The sequence below is a fragment of the Bos javanicus genome, chromosome 10 (assembly GCF_032452875.1).
Source record: "Bos javanicus breed banteng chromosome 10, ARS-OSU_banteng_1.0, whole genome shotgun sequence".
In the NCBI taxonomy this organism is placed as follows: Eukaryota; Metazoa; Chordata; class Mammalia; order Artiodactyla; family Bovidae; genus Bos; species Bos javanicus.
In genome coordinates this window covers 57,263,390-57,289,352 of record NC_083877.1, presented here as the reverse complement: position 1 = coordinate 57,289,352, position 25,963 = coordinate 57,263,390, and the positions used below count along the sequence as shown (strand labels likewise).

General features: G+C 34.9%; 1 protein-coding gene across 8 annotated transcripts in view; it reads right to left on the bottom strand.

The window, feature by feature from the left end:
• ATOSA (atos homolog A) overlaps positions 1–25,963 on the bottom strand; it is an 85,105-nt gene that overhangs the window by 42,634 nt on the left and 16,508 nt on the right. Inside the window, exon 3 of one of the 8 annotated variants that reach the window (XM_061428728.1) lies at positions 3,501–3,595. The exons of 6 other annotated variants lie outside the window; for them this stretch is intronic. In XM_061428728.1, coding sequence (XP_061284712.1) covers positions 3,501–3,531 — 31 coding nt within the window. In that variant the 5' untranslated portion in view covers positions 3,532–3,595. Of the gene's footprint in view, positions 1–3,500; positions 3,596–16,839; positions 18,998–25,963 lie in introns of those variants that run through there. One more of the 8 variants, XM_061428727.1, reaches the window with a different exon arrangement.

Sequence of the window (25,963 nt, the reverse complement as noted above, 5' to 3'; positions counted from 1 at the left end):
ATGTAAATACTGATAATGGTAAGTGTTAGGGGAGAAAGGTACTTTTCCCCTTTACTTGGGTTGGGTCTCTGTACATAGGAGGAGAGCAAGACTTCACCTTATCTTCCCACCAAGGAACATACTGGAGAGAAATGACTGATTTCTATATTCACCCATTTTATGAATTCTTCCACAAGGCTGGTAGGATGGGTAACATGACTGGTTTGGTTTTGGTAGTCATTAGGCTATTTCCAGTCGAAATGGAGTAACAGGGACTTGATTTACCTACACGCCTAAACCACGACAAAATACAAACAACTGTTTCCAGACATTGGACAACAGACAGTGCAAGACAGTGATCTCTGAGAGAAAAATAAACAGGTGAGTCCTACAACTGCTCAGCTTTAATGCCTGGAGAAAGTTTCCAGGCTGAAGAAAGGAGAGAGTTTCCAAGAGAGAGGAGAAGCAGACACAACCCAGCAGTCTCCCTGAGTAAAGGACAAAAGAACTAAGGGAAAGGGAGGTTAAGTGGATAGAGTCACAGGGCAGAGTATCAGATAAAGGAGAGTAGGGTGCAGAAGGCGAGCTCAAGAGAGAGGAGTAAAGAAAAAATATAATAAAACTATAAAATTCAGCAAATATATATATTCAGCAAGAGTGAACCCTAAAATAACGTATAGACTTTTGATGATGATGTATCAATGTAGATTCACTGACTAACAAATGAACCACCATGTCATGGGGTATCCATAGTTGAAGAAGTTGTGCATGTGTGGGTAACAGTGTAGATATGGCACTTTGTGCTCATAGTTTTGCTGAGAATCTAAAAGTCCTTTCTAAAGAAAGTTTTTAATTAAAAAAACATTTCCCTTTTATACAATTCCAGGAAAATATTCTCTTTTTGCTTTCTGCAGATTTAAAAAATAAAAATCAATAATGAAAATAATCTATTCACTTATCCCAAAATTATACTTAAGAAGTTTCCTTTAGGAAACATAAATTATAGAAAAAAAATAATTGAAAGCAACGTCACAAGCAAGAAAGAAAATGATCAAAGCTCAGGTGAGTTTTTACCTCCCAGGACCAAAAAAAAAGGACATTCTGTACAAACTTAATATAATTTATGTTTTATATAGAAGGACTGATGCTGAAGCTGAAGCTCCAATACTCTGGCCATCTGATGCAAAGAGCTGACACATTAGAAAAGACCCTGATGCTGGGAAAGACTGAAGGCAGGAGGAGAAGGGGACGACAGAGGACAAGATGATTGAGTGGCATCACCGACTCACGGGACATGTGTTTGAGGAAGCTCCGGGAGATGGTGAAGGACAGGGAAGCCTGGTGTGCTACAGTCCATGGGGTCGCAAAGAGTCGGACACTACTGAGTGACTAAACAACAACATGTTTTATATTAAGCACTTTAATGTCTGATGGGTATGGATATACTTAAAAGTGTTCAGGGCCTGAAAAGTAAGTGTGAGTTACTGAAAGAAGAGAGAAATTACTCCTGCAACAATTATTTGCTATTTAACTTGCATTACAGGTAAAAAAAAACTGTTGTGTGACTGAGGGAAGCACAGCTCTTATAAAAACTGACATACTCAAAGTCTACTGACAACAATCTTGTTTCTCATACCTGTAATCTCTGGTGCTGCATTTCTTGGACAAAATTCCCCTGGACTAGACTAGTGAATATCTATATTCAATTCTGTATTTTGGGAATATGCCAGAATAAGAGTCCATAATGAGCAGTACAGCACAGTATATTGTATAATGGTGGTTTTCAGCATTCTATATATACAGCAGTCTTGGAAATATCAATTTAGTGCCAGTCAGATTTGTTTATAAAAGAACCTGTCTACAGGAAATAACTGAAAGAACAGTTAAATTTCTTTCATTTATAAACTGAAGGCTGCTGGTCACCTTTCTCTGGTCTGTAACTGTGGAGCCATGATGCAGTTATAACACTAATATTTACAATGTCATAACAACAGCTGACATTTCCTAAGCTCTTACTATGTGCCAGATACCATGATGATTATTTTATCTTATTTAATCTTCCCAATACCGAGAATATATCACACTGTTTTACCTCCCAAAATAGGCAGAGTATATATGGAATAGTCATTCATATATAACCACTGTTGTTAATTCATCAAATCCAAGATGTCATTAATTTTAAGACATACAACTATTTCATCATTCATTAACAGAAAAATCCACCAATTTTAACTACAGTGGGCCATCAAAGTGAAAGAAACAAATTTATTTCGGACTTCAAAGATGTAAAATATAGAAAATGTGTTAAGATCAACCAAATATGGTAACCCTAAAATTATAAGTTTAATCAGAATGTGATTCAAATGCAATATTTCTTAATAGACTTGAAAACAAAGTGAGCTAACTAAGTGAATGCTTTTCAGCCTCTTTTGAAAAGAAATCCAATCTTAGAAAATGAAATCATTTATCCAACAAACTTCTTAATGGAATAGGGAAAAAAGAGAACTATAGCTGCAGGTGTTCATATGAACTGCATTCATACTTTATGCTTACACATTTTTAGTCAAAATATGTAAACTACTCAAAGTAAAAATGCCTTCATCAAAGTGTGCATTTAACAGGGATTGGTTAAAGTAAATCTATATTGTAATAAAAGGGTGAAATAAGACTGAATATTTATAGTGTTGTGGTTAAGATAATGATTAACAGACAATCTGAATCCCCATTCTGCTGCTAATAATGCAGCCCAAGGGAACCTAATTTGTCTCTCTAAACTTAACCTTTCTGAAAAATGGAGCTAATACCAATTTCATAACATCACTGATTTTATAAGGTAATGATATGTGTTGAACAACACAGTGCCTGGCATACAGTAAGCAGTATTATATAATACACAGCCTTACTGTTCCTTAATAAGCCAAAATATCTTGATAGAAATTTTCAATAGTTTTAGAATCTTGTGGTTTTGAATCCCAGGCACACATTGAACAAACTGGAAAACTTTAAAAACAAAGTATAAGACAAAACAAACAAACAAAATAAAAACAGAAACAAAACTTGAACACATCCAAGACTAGATATTATATTCGCATAAAAGCTCCCTATGTAATTCTAATGTGCAACAGGGACTGAAAATCACTGCTCTAGTTGAAAACTTGAGGCTAAGTAAAGGGAGAAAATGAGGATATTAGGCAAGGTAGGATATAGGGAAAGCAGAGGTGACATTAGAAAAGCAAGGGACCTGCTTTACACTGGAATTATGTTTTTCAGTTGTAGCTGTGAATTTGCATGTATCAATGTATAACATGTAACTGGGTAGAACTGGTTCTCAGACTGGAGTCTGTGGACATTCTGGGGATCTGACAACTCTCTCTCCAAATTTAACACATGATTTATTTTCAATGAAAATCTCAAAAAAAAAAAAAAAAAGCATAAACCTAGTCTGGAACATTGTGGACAATGATAATCAAGGACTGCTTTCTTATTTCAATGTTATATTCATATGTACAATTATGACTTACATTGACAGTTTTGCTGGTGTTTAAACAGCATGACTTGAATAGCTCTTGGCTGGTAAGAAGAGAGGTGGACTTAATATAGTCCACAAAACAGTGACCTGGGGTTCCAACAAAAGTTGACAGTGAGTCAAATGGGACAAGCAAATATCAAGCCATAGTATCGTAGGCATGTTCAACTCAAAAGGACTTGGCCCATAACACCAAGCATGATAGTCACATTTTGACCAATAGCTTTTTAATACATCACAATGACAAAGTTTAGTGGTTCTGTAATTTTATCCACATTTATTATTTTTTTAAAAATATTTTAATTTTATTGGAGTATAGTTGATTTACAATGTTGTGTTAGTTTTAAGTGTACAGCAAAGTGATTCAGTTATACATATACATATACTCATTCTTTAGATTCTTTTCTCTTTAGGTTATCACAGAATATTGGGTAGAGTTCCCTGTGCTATACAGTAGGCTCTTGTTGGTTATCTATCTTATATACAGCAGTGTGCATGTGTTCATCCCCAGCTCCTGATTTATCCCTTTCCCCTATGCTTCCCCTCTAGTAACCATAAGTTGTTTTTGCTATCTGTTAAGTCTGCTTCTGTTTTGTAAGTACATTCATTTGTATCTTTTTAAAACTGGATTCCATATATGAGTGATATCATATATTTGTCTTTCTCCTGTTTGACTTCCTTCACTTGGTATGATAATCTCTATGTTGCTGAAAATGGCATCACTTCATTTTTTATGACTAAGTGGTATTCCATTGTGTATGTACCACATCTTCTTTCTTTATCCATTCCTCTGTTGATGGACATTTAGGTTGCTTCCATGTCTTGGCTATCATAAAAAGTGCTGCAATTAACATCAGGGTACATGTATCTTTTCAGATTATGGTTTTCTCCAGATATATGCCCAGGAGTGGGATTGCTAGATCATACAGTAGCTCTGTCTTAATTTTTTAAGGAACCTCCATACTGTTCTCCATAGTGGTTATACTAATTTACTTTCTCACCTGCAGTGTAGGAGAGTTCCCTTTTCTCCATATTCTCTCCAGCATTTATTTTTGTAGACTTTTTGATGATGGTCTGAATTTAGCTTTTTCAAAATTATTTTGGTTTTACAGTTGCATGAAGTCTAAGAAATATGAAAATAAATATGGAGTTCATTTTTCTACATTGAAATTAAAAAATTATGTCAGCTGGTCCAAAAAAATTTCTTTAACTAGTTGTGGGGAGTCCTGGAGGAAAAACTAAATAAATGGATTAAAATCTCAGCTCCATTATATAAGGAAGAGGCTTTCAACTTTTTATGAACTCTTGAATATCTCTTTTTCTCTCTCAGATATTATCTTGAAGTTGGCAAAAAGTCTTATTTGGCACACCTATCAGAATGGCTACTGTCAAAAAGACAACAAATAAAACAAGTGTTGGCAAGGATGTGGAGAAAAGGGGACCCTCATGCACTGCTGGTAGGAAAGTAAATTGGTACAGCCACTATGGAAAACAGTATGGAAATTCCTCAAAAGATTAAAAATATCATCCACCAATTCAACTCCTGGGTATTTATTGAAAGAAAACAAAAACACCAATTGGAAAAGATACATGCATCCCTATGTTCACTGCAGCATTATTACAATAGCCAAAACATGGAAGCGATCCAAATGCCCAGCAAAACATGAATGGATAAACAAGATATGACTTATTTATACAATGCAATATTACTCACCCACAAAAAAGAATGAAATTCTGTCACTGCAACAACATGGATGGACCTAGAAGGGTATCACGCTAAGTGAAATAAATGAGACAGAGAAAGACAAATACTGTATAATTTCACTCACATATGGAATCTAAAAAACAAATGAACGAATAAACAAACACAACAAAACAGAATCATAGATAAGGAGAACAAACAGGTGGTTGCCTAAGTGGAAGCAGATGGGGGAAGAAAAGAAAGAGGTCATGGGTATAAAATGAACAGTGTAAGCAAGACAGCTGGTAACTATGCAATATCTTTGAAAGGGTGACATATCATAACTAGACTTATTATGGTGATTATTTTGAAAGGTATAGAAATACCAAATCACTGTGCAACAGGAACTAACATAATGTTGGATGTCAACTGTACTTCAAAAACAGAAAAACTAACTCACTCACAGAAAAAGAGATCATTGTGGTTATCAGAGGCAAGGGGTGGGTGAAGGGGAAAATGGATGAAAGCAGTCAAAAGGTACAAACTTCCAGTTAGAAGACAAATAAATACTGAGGATATAAGGTACAACATGATAAAACCAAGCCAAACTCAATTATTAAAGTAATTTTCCTCATCTGCATCTAAAAGTCCACCTCAATGTAAAATTTATACAGATTTTAATATCGTGGGCCTTCTATTTTTAGAATTCATCATCTTATTAATAATTGCATGAAAGTCAATATATCACATTTTATTTACATTATAATTTTTCTGAGTCAGGAGTACTTTCTTATAGTTTACCTCAATTATTTTCACAAATTCTCTCAGGTGAAAGACTAAAGAAATATCAAAAAAAAAAAATCTAGAAAAGGTTATATAATCTTCCAAAAATACATAGAAAATTTTTAGACTTGATATATCTTAGTCCCATTTCAATATTTAGGTCCCTAGCCAATATGCTACTGATCAAATATAGGCCTTACTACCAATTTTCTTGTTTTTTTGTTTCAGCAACTCTTTTTCACTTGTTTTTAACAACTGAAATAGAGTTGGCCCAGATGAGGTCTCTGAGTCATCTTACAGATTTAGAAATTGGTTAAATGCATTGTTTTAAGCCATGAAGTTGCAGAAATTTCTTACAGCAGAAACAGGACTCTAAAACAAGTATTATCTTAGGAGTTTGCAGAAAATGTATATTCCTAGGTCCTACTCCCAGAGATTCTGACTCAGGAGTCTGCATGTTTAATAAGAAAGCTTTATGCCTCTGATGCAGGTGACACACTTTGAGAAACAGCACTTTAGATCATACATGAAAATACAGACCTCACAGGTAAAAAGAATCACATCCAAGTTTTTTTTTTTTTTTCCACATCTAAGTTTTAATGGGGAAAATATTCAATATGTATTTATTTAGTGAAATGAGACATTTCTTAGCTTGAAAAGAGAAAAATATATATAAAGGAAAATACTGGCAGATTAAAATGTATAAAATCAAAGTATTTCTTAAAGAAAAAGTAGAAGGGAACATATTTCTATACTATATGGTTGACAAAGTGTTCCTACATATATTAAATTATTCCATATGCTATTTTAATTAAACTTGCTATTTTCAAATTTGAAAAGAAGAATTCACATAAGTAAACACAGACCAGAATGTTTAATCTCTCTAGAGAGGATATTTAATCAAAGAAATACCAATTAAAATCACAGTGAAAAGCCATGTTTTATCTACTATAATAGTAAAGTTAAAAGTATTTTCAAAAATTACTATGGAAAAAGGTTTGAGTGATGTTATGTCAACATGATGGAATATCCTATGGCCATTAAAATAATTATATTGTTTATAAAAAGGCATAAAAAATTCATTAAGTTAAACAGCAATACACACAATTTTATATTTACTTTTTTCAATAATGTATAAACTTAATTAAAGATTATCTGAAATAAAATATAAAAAATTAAAATAATCTCTCCAAAGTTTGCTAAAATAAGCTTTCTAAAACTCCTGGAGATTTTTAAACACTGCATTTCACTTCTAAAATTAAAACAAAATTACAAATAAAAAACATGATTTCATAAAAGAAAAGACACTTAATAACAAAAAACTGACAGTCATGATCACAGAAAAGGAGTCTCTCTTGAGAATGGCTGCCATCTTTGTCATGGACAAATGAAAAAAAACTTACATTAGACTAGCACAGGTCTGAGGACCAAATTTCAGGAACCACCACCACTATCCTGAAAATGATTTGACTTCAGGCCCTGTGTGAGTAATAACCAAGAACCCAACTATCATTCTCCAGAGGTCCCTCCCCTCTCCTTCTCCACTGCTCCCACTTCAGTCAGCCTGAGAAGCTTATCTATCATTTGAAGGAGCAATGATGGGGAAATAGAGACCACAACGTTCCACAAAAGTGGAAAACTGCCAATCCATTAAAAAAGGTGGGGGGGGGGGAGACTGCAATGGATCAGAAGTCAATGAGAATGATAGCTTGCCAAAAATAAAATGAGATAATGTAATAGCACCAAGAAAGAATACCCACCGATTCCTTCAGTGATTCAACCAGTTGAAGCAAGCAGACAATGTCAGCCTTGTAACCATTTGTTTGTTCAAGTGGATTCATTCACTGACCTCTGCACAAGTGTGGAGAGATCAATTATTTTGAATAGAAGTTATAGTTTAGTTGTAAATGGCTATTATAAAGATATCACCTTGCTGTATTAGGTCGGTAAGATGAAAAACAACAGTTTTTCTATTTTTTTCTTTAGTTTCATATCGCTCTAGTTCCCCCTCAAATGTGTAACTCTGCTAAGGCAGTATCCTTTGATAAAGATAATGATCAAGCAGTGGGATTTAATGCTAATATAATGCTTTTAATTAAAGTTTTATTGGATAACTGTGGTCATTACCATCAACTTGAATCACCCAAGTATAGGATACTTCTAGAACCAGATTAAACTGGTTTTAGTTCAGTGAACAGATTCACAACTATCGTCAATTGAGCATAACTATTATTTATTGTTAGATTATTCTAAAATCCTATGTTTAGAAGATAAACTTGCCAACTGGCTTTAAATCCATATTTAACTTAGATCTTTTACCTAAATTTTTTGATAGCTAAATAACAGATCTGACACCAACCTTTACACTTATAATAGATCTTGAAATTGATAGATCTCTCGATAAAACAGAAAACAAATGAAAACAAAATTTCAGTAACTTGCAAAAAGTATGAAAAATGCTATACTAGAAGCCAGAAGATCTGGATTCCAATTCCAGCTTTCTCATGAACTAGTTACAAGACTTCGGGAGAGGTCAATTAAACTCTGTGACCCTCAACAAACTTACTTGTAAAATGAAGGAATGAGAAACAAGATGCCCCTTCCAATTTAAATAATATTTAATTCTACATGTGTTGATTTTTGAAATTATAAAATACTACCATCCCATTTACTGTAAGTACCACTTTGGCCACAAGCACAGACTGATCCTGGTACATATAGCCTACCACAAACTAAAAATAATCATGGGGGTTCTGGTCAAAGTACAAAACTTGTTTCCAACTACAGCTGTTTTTGCTTTTTGTGACTTGAAATCTTAGAATGATCTATGCCTCCTCCCTTTCTCCTGTCTCCAACAAGTCCTCATTGGTAAAGTCTGACTGCTTCTACTAACAACCTCCCATATCTCATCTCTCAGCATTCTCAGTTTGGTCAGAGCATTGGATTCATAAAGGGGACCAATGAGAGATGAGGTGAAGAGGGATGCTATCTCACTTTTTTAAACCTCTTTAGTCATTACTGCCCTGTATGCATCCAATGTTCTGGCCCACCTGATCTTATTCTCTCACAGGGCCACCTTGAGATATCTTACCCCTTCTTTATTCCATTGAATAACTAGAATTCCTTGTTTCCAGCACTCCCCTCCTCACAAATCTCATAGCCCCATCTCAATCTTTTTAATCTTTCTCTCCAACTATGCCAGTATTCTTAAAGTCACACCATGGAAAAACTTTGTGGAAAGGTGATTCATCCTTTGTGTATTATTTAAGGAGAGCAGTCCAACTCTCTAACACTCACTGCTTTTCCATTCTTGATACCTCAGTAATTTTTCAATGATTCCCCCAAATCAGAGTTAGCGACTCAAAAATCACTTCAACCAACTTTTTAAAAACTGCATTTTAAAGGGTCAAATCTCACCATTCTTTGGAAGATTTAAATGTTTTTCTTCATAAAGAATTTTCTAGGGCTTCCCTGGTGGTTCAGTGGTTAAGAATCTGCCTTGCAATGCAGGGGACCGGTTTGATCCCTGATCCCTGATCCAGGAAGATCCCACATGCTGCAGGGCAACTAAGCCCATGTGCCACAACTACTGAGCCTGTGCTCTAAAGCCCGGGAGCTGCAACTACTGAGTCCGTGCAGCTAGACCCCATGCTCCCCAATGAGAGAAGCTACCAGAATGAGAAGCCTGTGCACCACAACTAGAGAGTAGCCCCCACTCGCCACTACTAGCAAAAGCCCACGTGCAGCAAAGAAGACCCAGGGCACCCAAAAATTATAAATAATTTAAATATTAAAAATTTCTCTATTAAATTAATTCAAAATTAAATTTGTTACTCTTGTGTATGAGTTTTTAAAATTACATTTTCTAATGACCTACACATTTACGAAGTTAAAAATTTAACTTTACCACGTGATCAAAGTTCTAAAAATTAAGAGAATAGGGTAAAAAATAACGTGATGAGCTCTAGTTCAGCTTAATACACAATTCTTAATTAGGTCATATCCAAGCTCATCTGGTCCTATTATACCCTCCCATGATGCTTTATTGTTTTTAGGAGACAAGCCTGTTGTATCTTATGCTTTTCCTTCCTAAATTTTAGCCCGCACACACACACACAAATAAATCACTATTTACCTCTCTTCTCTAACCCACTAAGGTCCATGAGAAGAAGGATCATCTCTCTTACAGTTGCCCAGCATAGTACTTGGCATGAACAAGCTCGCAAACACTGCTAAAATAATGAATGGTTAATATTCCATCACATTTGTTTTCTCCCTATTTCAGCTTACTTCCAGTTAAAGTGATAAAGGCTTGTTGTTTCCCTGTCCAGATAATTATCTTGAATTTGATATTTTGCACTGAAATAGTTTTTTGTGAGTTTTTTAAATGCCCTTATCTATGTGATTTTCTTAAATGGGACAAGGAAATATCTGTTTAAAAAATTTTTTTAATTGCATTAGGTAGACACCAAATCTCTAGGCCAGGGCAAAAACATTTAATTTAAAAAAATAAAAAGGAGAGAGAGCACTTTCTGAGTTCTAATTTCCATATCTGTTATTGGAATTTCTAGGTCTCAACAGTCTTTTAAGGAATAACAGAATTCTTCATACCAACCTATTGACTGCTTATGTGATGAGTTGAGGGCAACTTAAGCTCTAGAAAGAAAACTAAATTTTAAGCAATTTAAATATTGGCTCAAAGGTAAGAGTGGAAAATGAAGTCTCTATGTGTCAAAAAATTCAAGTGAAACCCAGCTCGTCTCCTGAAAGCAACGGCAGAATCAGCTGCTGTTCTGCCTTCAAGCAGAGGACAGTCTTGTGGAGTACATTCAGGTAAAGCTAATTCAGGGTGATGCTTGATAAATAACAGGAGTATATTTCAGTGCTATGGGAATGGTTAGGTGGGAACTCAATCTTAGATATCAGAGAAAGCTCCCAGAGTCTTAATATTTAAAATGAAACAATTAGAACCTGTCAGCGTCATTGACAAAATTTACTAGTGTCCATTTGTTTTGTCTCCTTAAGTTCAGGTTACCAGGATTGTGCTTTTTGCCATACACCACAGATACATGGACACAAACAGAGCTATATAGATTTTATTCATTTCTTTCTTAGTTACACTGATCTTATTTTATAATTTCTCTGTTCTCTGTGTAAATCATTAAGCCTAATTCGCTACTGTTTCAGGGCCTGAAAATACTAAAGTAGAAAATACTGTCCTTTCGACTGTCTTTTGTGGGAATATTTCTGATCATACGGGTGTTATCGCTCCACACCACATGCAGAAAGAAGCAGGGGAGGAAAAGCTGAGAAAACACTGCCACAAAAGGAAACAAAGTCCTTTCTCCCAAAACCACAAGTTCTAGATTTAGCTCTACACTCAAAAGATGACCCTGTGCTAAAAAAGCAACCATCTACTATTCTAGTGCTGTTTTGTTTTGTTCCAGCTTTACTAAACTCAGATAACTGGCACATAGCTTTCCAAAATTATCCTCAAGCTTAACCTAATTTAGTCTTTCTTACATTTTTACCTCATGGGAATACGGTTATAACATAGGCTGGTCCCCAAAAATACACTATGTCCTTTCAATCTCCTTCCCTCTACCACATGCATGACTCCTTCTTCTAAGCACCCTCAACATTTGTATTTTCCACTGATTGTTGGTATGTGTGAATCCTAAAACTCCAGCAGAAATAAAAAGTGGATGTAGAATTGTTTTTAATTAAGAGTTGAAAACTTGAGCACATACACTAAGATCAGTTCTGCTCAGTTCTCTAGAACAAAGATGGAACTAGGTACCATCCACGGCAGTGGGTCTGTCATCTCTCGCACAGAGCAATTTCTGGAAGAGCATTCTGGTGAAAGTCTAAGGCCAAAGGAGGTGTCTTTGAGATTTCCTGTAATCTCAACCTACAACTCAGAGATGATATGTAGGTCCTCAGATCTAGATATTACACATTCTCGGCCTGGTCCTTTTGACTAGATTCTCTATCAGAAGCTCATCCAGAATAGAGAAGTCAGCACAGGAATGTGGGGTCCTCCCCAGAACAAATCCATCTGCAAGAGTACGAATGTATGGCGTATATGTTAGAACATTTCCCCTCTCCTCAAAAAGTGACAAAACAGCACTGCACACTCACTACTTAATACTTTGCTTCCATTCATATCCTGAAGTTCTTATCCAATCTGTTTTAAACCTCAATTCTCTAAAATTAATGCTTTTATTCTCTGACTAAAACCAAATTATGTCTAATAAGATTTCTTAAGAGAATTTATGAACCTTTGGCTATTTTCCACAAAATTATCTATGTATATACATAGATGCATTTTTTCTAGCAAGAGGGTTGATATTTTTCATCAGATTTTCAAAAGGGTCAGTACCCAAAATATAAAACAAGGACATAGAGCAATCTTTTTATTCTTTTTCTATGTGGATATTTTCAGAAACAATGATTTAAGGTAAACAAACACACCAATGCAATGCAGTCAGGTAAAACCAGGAAACGTATTTCTAAAAAGGTTCTCCTACCCTTTTTGTTAGATGTAAAATAATTTCTGGATCCAATGCAGAAGCCACTTAGGTAGTACCATTGAATGCACTGACAGTGAAAAAAATGGAGTAAACCAGTAAAAGATTGTCTTTTCTTTACATTTGCTGGTTCTCTAATTTTCAATAAGCTAAACTTTATCTTCAGCCGAATTGAAAGACTAAATATGTTTATGTAAGAATCACAAAATCTTAGCACTTGATTAAAATATGAAAACCAGGACGGGAACCAGATTGAACCTCTCTCCCAAAATAACATAAAATTATCACTACCCAAAGCAATGAAAATAATGTGATCAGTTGAAAAAGAACCTGAAATTTTGTGTACTTATTAAAATGACAAAAGACCATTTTCTGAACATTTTGGCTTGGAATTTTGAGTTTTTACATTTTAGCCCCTATATCACCAGATTTTTATTCTGTAAGTTCTTATATTTCAAAACAGTTACATTCATCATGTATGTGATAAAATTTAACTTCTGGTTTCCAGACAGCTGACTTGTCCCTTGTCATTAATGAGTGGTAAATACAAGGTCATCCTTATCACAACCTAGTTGAGGAATTTAAAAGAAAAGTCAGAAACAAGTTACTTCCCAGTAAACAAATCCCTGGTGAATTTACCAGCTCTAGTCAGTCAGCCCAGCACTGGTGGGAACTTTTATGCATACATACACACACACCCCCCTCAAAAATAACACTGTATCAAATAAATTTTTTTCTGCCTCCTTGACTTCATTTATTTTCCCATTTACTCATTGTTTCCTTGCCATTATTGACTATTATCTTTCTTCAGAGGTTTAGTCACATACTTCCCTATCAGCCTTGCCCTATCTTCTTCTTCTTTTTTGTTTGTTTTTCTGGCCATGCCAAGCAAGGCATGTGGGATCTTAGTTCCGCAATCAGGGATTGAACTCACTTGGCCTTAAGTGGGGGCACTGGAAGCTCGGAGTCTTAACCACTGGACTACCAGAAAGTCCAGCTCTGCCCTTTCTTCTGCCCAAATCCCCAAGTTTCGAAGACTTTCTGGGTCATAAAGTATCTTAGAAGATTGAGATTCTGCATAAAAGTATATCTGAATATGTGAAACTTAGAAGAAAAATATAAAAAATTATATTTATAGTATACTTAAAATTCTCATCAGAATTTAAAAATGTAGAATAATTTTTAAAGAAAAGAGAATGGCTAATATTTAGCAATAAAATGTTACATAAATAACAGGGATTGCAAATAACTGGCAGAGTTTTCTTTTCATACTCTGGATAACAAGAAGCTTACAGCAAAATGCGAGGTACAGCTATATATGACTCTTAGGACCCAATTCTTTTTTCTACTCTATCTTGACTACCTCCTGTAATTTATAATTTTAATGTTCCTGTGCTTATCATAAACCTTATAATTCAAATCCTTTGATGTTCAGAAGTCTTTGAATGAGTAAAACTGAGACCAGCGAAGAAAACAAGGCAATATTTCCAGTTTATCAAGTAATAGCTTAATAACTCAGCCTCATCACAAAGAATTATATAATCAGATTCAAGTAATACTCCAAACAACTGTGTTTTTAAAACTTGGGTCTCTGATTTTAGATACAATGGCATCTGAAGATTTTTTTTAAAAGATTATACTCTTGCAAAAGCAATACAGTTTACATAATAGCACTGCTGCTATATGAAAATGTCTGATCAAGAGTTATTAAGACAAAACTGAGTTGCCTAGCTGACTATAATAATCAAATCTTTTCTGGGTTCAGAACAGGAGTAAGTGAATGGAATTTCTGCAAGGAAGAGTCAAAGAAACACTGCATATAGTGCTACAATACTTAGAGCATACATGTAGGAATCAAACACTTGGGGATAATATTTGCTGTAGGAATTATTTTTTAAAAAAAGATTTCACAAAAGACCAAAAGAAAAAGAAATACTTGGGTTGTTACCCCTTCTTAACCTGAAATTCTAAATAAGAGAAATTTTTTGAAGAATTATAAATGAAATACTATTTACATATTCTATATTATTGCCTGGTGATTTAAAAGTTAAAAATATTTTATTTGAAATAAAATCTGTTACAGAAAACACTGCATCTGATAAATATGAGAATTTCTATTTGCTATCCTATCAAGTGGCTAAGACAAAAAAGAAATCACTACTTTTGAGAACTGAAGTATTTTTCTATTTACAAGTACAAACAAACAAAGTCAGAAAGATCTGACACAGAATAAGACAATTAAAATTCTATCGTCAAATAACAGATAAATTCAAAGAGCTGAAGTATGCTAGCAATGTCACCTTGACCAGATTTTAAAAAATCAGTTATTACCCTGAGATTCTGTTACTGAACAGGAACTCTCACATGTATAAGATGTATAAGAACCATCTTTAGGTGATGAACCCAGAAATAAAATCTAGGATTCTGGCAAGACTATTCCTCCTACAACACAATGGCAAGGCTTTTGTGTGACACAGAAGCAGATCTAAATTTCTTGCCAACATCATGTTCTTTTTTTTTTTGCAGCATATGAATGAAATCATCCTTCTCTTGGAAAGTCTGTTAACTCTTAAGAAATAAACCAAGCAGATGGGGAACCAATACGAGGAACACTTTGGTTTCTGTGGTTGTATAATTAAAAAATAAAATGAGTAATTGATGAGAGTGATAGCTCAAAAAAGGGAAATAACTAGACTGAGTTCCATGGGATTAGAGCTATATTTGATGAGTTTGGGCCCATTTAACAACCCTCTGCCTCCCATCCCTGCCCACCTGCCCCCCCTCCCAGCTTCTCTTCTGCAAATGAGTGCTTTATATCATGAAGGCTAGCAAGTACAAAGTATATAATAGCTTTTTTTATTTTGCCATAATTTTTATAATGCCTATCAAGTTTTGGCTACATATAACAAACTGAAAAAAACTAAGAAATGCCAGATTTTTTTTAAGTTTAGCAATATGTAGGTTCACATAAAATACCTTTCTAAATATACATGTACCCGTAAAAATGGTCAGTAATGTGCACAAAAGCATGAAATATATTTTGAGTTCTTTTCAAGGAAAAAAGAGCCCTCTTGGCTTATCAAATAATGCTGACCCTCCCTAATTACAAGCACTTCTTGAAGAGAATAATGTCAAAACCAATCATATTCCAAAATATATCATTTGTAGAGATAAAATATAAAGCTCGCATATTAGCTTGGAATTTATATTATACTAATTTTACTCAGACATAAATTGCCTAGTGAATTAAAAAGGAGCCACTTACAGGTGAAAGTAGATAAACAAAAGAAAACTGTTTATAAATGGGTAATATGTTAATTAGTATTCTGTTCTGCTTTAATTAATTTAAAAGAATCATTAGCTAAATCAACTATGTAAGATATAATTTCACAGTATTTGAAACTGCGTGAAGATTTCTGTTTAAGATATTTTAAAACTTGCCTGTAATTAGTTGGATAAACTGGTTTTTCCAGATCTCATAAAAGTAAACTGTAACCCATATTTTGTTTAATTATTACAAATACTGAATTGGTGAGGTTTAATTTAATAAGACTTTACTATATCTGCAGTATTAAGTAAGTCAGATAAGGAATTATTACATTTAATTGAGGCTTACTTTAATTTTAAAAATAGTATCTTATACATTTCTAGTTTGTCTGCAAAATCCTTTATATTTTCAATTTTCTATATGGACATTTATTTAGTAGAACACACCACTGTCTGCATTTTGATTATACTACTATACTTTATCTGAACTGAGAAGAACTAGCCAACAGATCAAACAATTAAGAGCTTATACAATTTGAGGTTGCATCTTCAGAAATCCTTTACAGAAAGATTGAACATCAAAACTATGTCAAAATTCTCACTAAGCTAAATTCTGATAATCTCTTCAAATTTAGAAACAATGAATTTCAGTTAAAAATATGTAACTTCTATAAAATACATTCTCCTTAAGAGCTTCTATTTAAAAAAAACAAAAACAAAAACCTCCCGCACCCAAGTACAGTTAATACTTCTGTCTAAACCTCTTTCTCTTCCCAATTTTCTCGTTTTTGTCATATTTTCCCCCATTAAAGTAAGCACATTGTATTTTGGTTTCTTTTCTCCCTCCTCATTGTTCAGATGAGCATTTTAATAATCTTTTAAGCCATGCTGTTCAAAGAAAACAGGCTATTTGAAGGTAAAGAAAATTCTCTAAGTTCAATGGTTTTCAACATGAGATCATTTTCCTAGACCTGTTTATTAAAAATCCACGCAAAGCAAACACTGCAACTGTAAACAGCTACTGAAAATTGGAAGTTTAAAAATAAAGCCGTTGAAAACACTTCATTACACACCTTCTCTGTGAAGCCCTTTGTTTCCACTGAAAACCATACTGGAATCCTTGTACAAAAGAAGTTGCCTTCTGGCTGTCAATAGCTATACAGTCAGTAACTGAGGGATCCAGATGTCTGCAGTGGTTAAAACAAATGTTCAGCCGTGGGTGCTGATTTCGCTTCGCTCTGTGTAAGGTTTTTCACAAAGGCAGCAGAGTAAGAGCGCACATAGCAACAGCACTCACAGCTGATTGGATGGAGGGTGTGCTCTGCCGCCCCTGCTCGTTGGGTCCACTACAGCTTCCCTTCTACTTGGCAGCGCTATCTTGTTGTCTTTGCTCCTCTTACCAACTCAGCTGTGTTTAGGCAACGTGAAAGGAAAGATTGGTGTGACGATAATGACAAAGTATTCTAGCATGAGTCCCTAAAATGTGCGTCTCTGGGTACTTTTAAAATGGAGAGAAATTCATAGGGCAAACATTCACTTCAGTCGGTGTTTCACATAAAACAGAGGACAAAGGGGTGGTGGAGGGAATCAATTTATTACTTCGCATTTCAAGTAAATCAGGTTCTACCATGTGAAACCCTCTGTAAACAAAGAATACAAAAATTTAGGACAATCAGGATAAAGCATTAACCTCTGTCTACCCAGAACTATGAATTACTTTACAACAAACTTCACAAATTCCAAGAAAACCAAGATTAGTTAGTTAAAACAAGACAAGACCTAAAAATAGTCCTCCCTCAAATTTATGCGGTGTCTTTTAAGAGGGCAAGACAAACTGAGGTTAACAGGTTGCTTAGAAAAAATTGCTCAGTAAACTCTGACAATAAAAGATTTAACTAGGTATCTGCATTAAAATATCTCTTCTCATACAAACAATGACAACATAAAACAATGACACTGAGTCTGAATTAAATTTATTTTTCAGGAATTTTTTTCCCTCTAGGAAAAATGTTTGGGGGAGTCAATGCAGGTAGTAGCAGATAAACAGATATGAAGAATCAGAAAAATTTCTCATTTAGGAAATATTTCCCATGAACTTCACACAAACTAGGATAGTGTTTTTCAAACTTTTAAAGCAATGGAATCCTTTAAATCTGCATTCTTCCAATAAAATGCATTATTAGTGGTGGCATTAGGATTTCTATACAGGAGAGAGTAGGCAGAGGCAACAGCAGAAGCATACTATTTATTACTCAGATCTTTGTTTATGTGGAGTGTCTTGTGGATAGGGCAGAGAGGCTGATGGAAATGTTGGCACTATTAAAGCACCCCATGAGCACCATGAGGCTATTTTTAAATAAGAGGCTACAAACAACACTGCAGTTTCATATTAGTCCCAGAATCTACAAAATTCCTACCCTTGAAAAAGCTTTCAGGATCCCTGGAGTTCTACAGAATACAAGTAAGAGATATAACCTGTAAGAGTTAAACCTTATTACCTTAGTAGTATAAGGAAAGAACCCGATCGTTGGCTTAACAATTAGCCAGAAGGAGAGCTGCTAAGCCTTCTGAGAAATAATGAGAGAGATGTGTTTGGGAGCACAATAACCTCTGAGATAAGCGACTCAGAGAAAGAATGGCAGAGTAGAGAGAACAAGGATGTTGGAGTCAGGCTGACCAACTTGGGTTCAAAATATGAATCTGCCATTTAAAAACAGTAAGACCCTATACAAATTAGTAAACTACTCTGAGCTTCAGTTTTCTTGTCTATAAAATGGAATTAATTCACAGGACTACTGTGAAGGCTAAAAGGTGCTCTTTGCTAGTCAGACTGCTTTTTTTGGTTACTAAGGACTCTTAAGGTTCTTCAAAACTTAAGAGCCTTTGCAAATTCTATTCCTTATTTGCTTGGAGTGGTCTCCCACAATCCCTTCCACTGATAAGTCTCCCTTAAATTTCTCTTCCCCAGGGCAGCTTTCTGAACCTGGTCTCCGTCTCTCTATACTTTTTTCTTAGTACTTAGCTCACAAAATGTTAAATAATTATTTGCAAAATGACTGGTTGGACATTCTCCTCCACCACACTGTAAGTGCTTTGAAGGGAGATACTACAACTATCTACATTATTGCTTACCTAGCACCATGACTGATTTATATTCCATATACTACTTTATTTGATTTCATAACCATGCAAAGTTAAATAGAACAAGTTTAAATAAGAATATCAATTCCAAACATTTATTCAAGTCATACAACTAGAACCAAAGAAAATAGATTTTAAAAAAATTTTGGATAAATAATTGCATAATTCAAAATTAACTTCTTCCTATATCTTTGAAAAAAAGAATATATGATCTCTAAACTGTTTTAGAATACTTCCTTTCAGTTAAAATTCTTAAAATTTTTAATTAAAGGCTAATAATAGCCAGTTTCTATAATCTAAAACTATTAACATATTCAAAGAGAACTTATTAAAAATACTAAATTTAATCAGAAGCATGTAATTACAAGTGAATAAAATGAACTGGAAGAGACATGCCACCTTAAAAAGTAAAATGCAACCAAGACATTTATTTAGCAAAATGCTTCCTCTGCTACCAGTTTTCAAAATGATAAATAAATTTCAAAATGGCACTTTATATAATTCTGAAGAATGGTTGCTTTTTCCCCTGGTTCATTGTGGTACACAATGCTATAAATAATCTCAACAGTCAACAAGTTAAAAATCTGAATAATATATCAATAAAATGCTATACTAAGTACTAGTCTCAGGTTCTCAATTCTCAACCCTCAACCAGGAAAAAAAACCCTTTTTGCCCAGTATGATCATAATTGTGTTCTCCAAATGGGCCAGTTCAAGAAGTGTAAATTATCTATTTTATATTAATCTAAGGAAATAAGTAGGAAGCAGATCTCCCATGAGTTTTTTTAAGCTACATATTCCAAATACAGAATGGAAAAATTTGAAATATTAACTGTTTCACATAATCCGAGTCCTCTGTTAGCAGAAACAATCGAACTATCTACTTTTAAGATGCCGTGCTTAGTCACTCAGTCATGTCCTACTCTTTGTGACCCCAAGGACTGTAACCCGCCAGTCTCCTCTGTCTATGGGATTTTTCAGGCAAGAATACTAGAGTGGGTTACCATTTCCTCCTCCAGGGGATATTTCTGACCCAGGAATTGAACCTGCGTCTCATGTGTCTCCTGTATTGCAGGCAGATTCTTTACCCACTGAGCCATCGAGGAAGCTTTTTAAGATACCTTATCTTTTAAGATATCTTTTAAGATATCTCTCTTTAAGAGATAACCATGCTAGCTTGGATAGTTTTTAAACAAAAAAGATAAATTGCTAGAAGAAAAAAGAACCCTTCAAAGGTAATTACATAGCTACTATATATATCACAAGAGTCGGACACAACTTGGCGACTAAACCACCACCACCATCACTATATATGTAGGCCCATGGACCAGGCATAGTGCTAATTTCTTTACATGCCCATCTCCTCTGATAGTTACTATTCTCACAGATGAGAAAACTGCTTTATAACCTGCTCAAGTAGGCAAAACTAAGTGGGCAAAGCCAGGAAACAGGTATTCCTAAATCTGTGTGCTTTTAACAATTCCTTTCATAATTATATTTCCATAAGACAAATATGGCATCATATAAGAATAAACTTGAAATACAAAAATCTCAAGCTAACATTTTTCTATTTATTACTCATTCAATAACCACCACTACAGCCCCATTACACCTCAGAACTGTCATTGATGTTACTTACAAGACAGAAAAACAGGATTTGACTGCTAAACAGGGAGCCAGGCTATAGTTACATTAAGGACACAATAAAAGGTTCAATCTGTGAACTTCACTACTTCATAATCACAGATCACATACCTGATTCAGAGAAAGTAAAGGAGGTAGAAAAGAACATTGAACCAGGAACTACGGATCTGGGTTCTAGACTAAACTCCACCTTAAATACTTCTCTGAAATTATTCATTTCTAAATCAGAAATATTTTTTTTTCTTCTTCTTTTGACTGCAATGTTGGTATGTTGTAAGGATCAAATGGGACAAGATACAATAATTTTGAAAAACAGCACAAATAGGATATTGTCATCACTGGTAGTCAGTCTTCTAGGGGTTAACAGTGTAAACATGTTTGCACAAAATACAACCTAATTACTGAAAAGATCCCTTAAAGCAGCAAGACATAATGGAGAAGAGCTAGCGTGTCTAGGGTTCAAGTTCTTTCCTCTTAAGAAGCTGTACTGTCAAATGATTTAAGCTATCTGAGTCTATTTCTTCATCTGTAAAGTGGCAGTAATAATTTCTCTAGAGTTATGAGCTATCTAGCCCAATACTTGGCTCTCAGTTCAGTTCAGTTCAGTCACTGAGTCGTGTCTGACTCTTTGCAACCCCATGGACTGCAGCACGCCAGGCTCTCAAGCAATTTAAGTTTCCTCTTTTCTTTTGCAAACATCAGTTCTATAAACATGTTGCTAAACAGCAAATGTACATTCATACATACACACACACCAACAAATAAAAGGATAATACATTAGTAGTATCCCATATTAATATCAATAGGGATAAAATTTAAATCTTGACTATCATAGAAAGATTTTTATGACACTGACATTTTTAGTTTGTTAAATAATGTCACTTTAACAACACATTTCACAGTTCACTAACTTATTTGCAAGAAAGACTAAATAAAACTAAATTTTACAATTTAAGGAATTAAGAAAATTTATGACTTTTCTCATTAAATCCATATTTATTCAAAAATTATGCTGTTAGGTCAGTATTGGATAAATTAAGCCATAAAAGGCTACATTAATTTCCACTCACATGGAGAATTCCAGTGATCATTATTGCTGAAATGATTATCCAGTGATTTGTATTCATTATCACATGGTACAAATAAGCCAAGTGACTATACAATCCAAACATATTGTGTTTTTAAGACCTAAAACACTTCATAAATTTGCAGTATTAAAAAGAACCTAATAGGCTTAATTGAGATTGTCATCTTTCAAAAGATTTGGGGTTATGATGACCTAGATTAGTTTTAGGAGCAGAGCCTTGTTTACAAAATCTAAGATCTTGGAGAGAAGAAAATGTTCTAGCCTGTTTTTTGGCATCATTCATACTACATTGTTTAAAATGAGCAAGAACAGGGGTTATTTATAATCTAAGCTACTGGACAAACACTCTAATAATATCTTATCTACACACTAGATACATTTAATAAGTATCAAGACCAGGAATAAGAGTTAATTTTTAATGTCCTATACTACTTGGGTCTTAATAAAAATACTATCATCATTCTTAAATAAAATACATGCCAGGATACACATGGAATCCCCTTTACCTAGACCCATATTTCTTTAAAGACATGGTCTGGGATGTTGTCAATCTTTCACTATTATAAAGAAGGGTATGTTTGATTCAGTCTTAAAGGTCCAGAAACAAGAATTTTTTATCCTGATAAAATGATATTTTAGTAAAAGTATTTCCATGGAGATAATGTATCTTACATTTACTCGACCCTTTGACAATCACAACACTGTGAAATAAGAATGAAGAAACAGAATCATCTAACAGAGGTCTAATTCCAAGTCCTGTTTGTCTCCCCCAACCATCATCACCACCCCCCTACAGCTAGCTATCACTAGCCATAAATTTGAGTTATGCCAATAGTCATACAAATGACAGGTCCTGCATTTAAAATTTTTGAAGAATATTAACAAAATCTAGTAAAGTAAAACAGTTTGCTGCTGCTAAGTCGCTTCAGTCGTGTCCGACTCTGTGCGACCCCATAGACGTCTGGCAGCCCACCAGGCTCCCCCGTCCCCGGGATTCTGCAGACGAGAACACTGGAGTGGGTTGCCATTTCCCTCTCCAGTGCATGAAAGTGAAAAGTGAAAGTGAAGTCACTCAGTCGTGTCCGACTCTCAGCGACACAAGAAAACCTCATGCAGCTTTAAGACTCACTTGTTAAGTCCTCAAAGCTTTAATACTGTTTACTTGCATTTTTTTAAAATTTGTTAATTTCAGACTATTTCATACACTCTTGTTTCCAAATGATGTGACTGAACTCTTTTGGCTATCTGTTTGAATGCAAACTCTAATATATCTAAAACTGAATTAATTTTCCTCTGAATAGGATTCACCATTATTATCACTTTCACTTTCCTAAGCTAACAAACTAGAGAGAATAAAAATAGCCATTGATTATGTGTTTAAGGGACTGGTACAACTACTTTCCTCAGGTTATGTCATTACAACAAACTTCTAAAATGAATACATTATCTCAATTTTAACCAATGAGGAGACTGAAACTCAACCACCCCGCTTATTTAACTTATATGCAGAGTACATCATGAGAAACACTGGGCTGGATGAAGCACAAGCTGGAATCAAGATTGCCAGGAGAAATATCAATAACCTCAGATATGCAGATGACACCACCCTTATGGCAGAAAGTGAAGAAGAACTAAAGAGCCTCTTGATGAAAGTGAAAGAGGAGAGTGAAAAAGTTGGCTTAAAGCTCAACATTCAGAAAACTAAGATCATGGCATCCGGTCCCACCACTTCATGGCAAATAGATGGGGAAACAGTGGAAACAGTGGCTGACTTTATATTTTTGGGCTCCAAAATCACTGCAGATGGTGACTGCAGCCATGAAATTAAAAGACGCTTACTTCTTGGAAGAAAAGTTAAGACCAACCTAGACAGCATATTCAAAAGCAGAGACATTACTTTGCCAACAAAGGTCCATCTAGTCAAAGCTACGGTTTTTCCAGTAGTCATGTATGGATGTGAGAGTTGGACTATAAAGAAAGCTGAGTGCCAAAGAATTGATGCTTTTGAACTGTGGTGTTGGAGAAGACTCTTGAGAGTCCCTTGGACTGCAAGGAGATCCAACCAGTCCATCCTAAAGGAAATCAGTCCTGAATATTCATTGGAAGGACTGATGTTGAAGCTGAAACTCCAATATTTTGGCCACCTGATGTGAAGAACTGACTCATATGAAAAGACCCTGATGCTGGGAAAGATTGAAGGTGGGAGGAGAAAGGGATGATAGAGGATGAGATGGTTGGATGGCATCACCGATTCACTGGACATGAGTTTGAGTAAACTCTGGGAGTCGGTGAAGGACAGGGAGGCCTGGTGTGCTGCAGTCCATGGGGTTGCAAAGAGTCGGACACAACTGAGTGACTGAACTGAACTAACTGAAGTTCAGAGAAGCTAGGTAATTTAATTAAGCTTAAACAGATCAGGTGACAAAACCAGAACTTTATTTATTTTTTTAACTTTTTATTTTACTTTGAAATACAATCAACGATGTTGAGATAGTTTCAGGTAGATAGCAAAGGGACTCAGCCATACATATACATGTATCCATTCTTCCCCAAACTCCCCTCTCATCCAAGGCTGCCACATAACATTGAGCAGAGTTGCCCGTGCTACACAGTACAACTTTGCTGGCTATCCATTTTAAATATAGAATTGTGTATATGTCCATCCCAAACTTCCTAACTATCCCATCCTTCTAATGTTCCCCCCAGTAACCATAAGAAAAATCAGAACTTTAACCAAGGTTTTTCAAGTTCTTCTAAATGCTAAAATAATCTGTAGGATTATATGTGCTGTGAAATTAATCTAAAGGTCTGGGACTATCATTTTCTTTTTAAATAAAATGGGAAAAAGAAAAGATCAGTTACCACTTCATGAGCAAGACTGAGTACCAAATTTTGTTTGGGAGGAGGGAATGCTGTTACAGGGCAGCAACTTCAACTGTTTGTAATTGTGAGCAGTCAAAAAAAATTTTAACCTACTGCTCCATGTGATACTACCTCTCAGTGACCCTCCCCCCACCTTAATTCTCTCCAATAGGTGTTTGGTTCTACCTTATCACATTCAACCAATATGGACTTTGGAAGCACATATTAAAGGCTGATATGTTTTACCGAGTCTGAGAAAGAAGTAATTGCTAGAGATTTACCACCAGAATGCATGAATTCTGTAACTACTGCATCTACCCTTTTGTGTAGAGGGAGCATTTTCTTTTTATTCACACAAATGTTGTAGTCAGCCTTTCAAAGCTCTCCATTTTAGATACAATCTCAGTTTACACAATTATTTTACCTAGCAACCTTGTGCAAAGTACTTATTTTTTGACTACCTCAATAGCTTCTAACCTTTTAGACCAGAAAGGTTTTAGTTGCATCACCTAGAGGGGAAAATCAACAAAGTATCATGAACTAATAAGCACCTCAAGTGAAACCTGCACTTACTGAGAAAAAATTTCCATTCCTTATTCTCAAAAACAAAAACAGAACAACCAACACATACACACATAACCCTATGTTCAAACCAAAAATATTTGAGACAACAACAAATAGAAAAGAGTAGTGGAATGTCAAAGATCTACAAGTCTGTGCAGGCCATCTGCTACTTTTTTCCTCTGGGCCAGTTCCCCTACTGGCCCTTTGCACCTCTTCCAAAACAGCAAAGGGTAACCTCCAGGAAAAAAAGTGAGGAAAGACTACATTTAACTATAGGTTCCAGAGGGCAAAGTTCATGTTAGTTCTTGCTCATCATTTTATTTCTACCATGTAAGTGCCAGGCATGTATCAGGTGCCCAATGAACATGATTCAGGAGAAGAGAGGGAAAGGAATCCAATTGTCCAGAGTTTTACCATATTTAACAGTAAATTCTAAAAATAAGTCATTTTACCTATACACTGTACAATCACTAATTTAACATTTACCACAGAAGACACTGTTCATAAGAATTCTGATGACTTTGACTAAAATTTTTTTTGCTAAAACATGTGCAGTTTGGTAGAAACATTTTAGAAATCAAGACTTTCTGAAACAAAGTCCAGGTGTTTTGACTAAGTCAAAGCAAGCATTCCAGTCAATACCTTGATTTAGTACAAGAGTCCACATAAATTATAAAATATTAAATACAATACCCTACATAACACAGCAAGCTAGCTAAATACAGAATAAAACAGAAGTTAACAGAAAACAAGATTTAAGTGCACCAGCAGGACAGCACAACACTAGTGTGAACATAAAATTCTTTGTACAAAACAATAAAAAAAGGAGAGACAAACTGTGAAATAGGATTGAACACAGGGACATCAGGCATAAACCAGGACCATCCCAGGTAGCATTT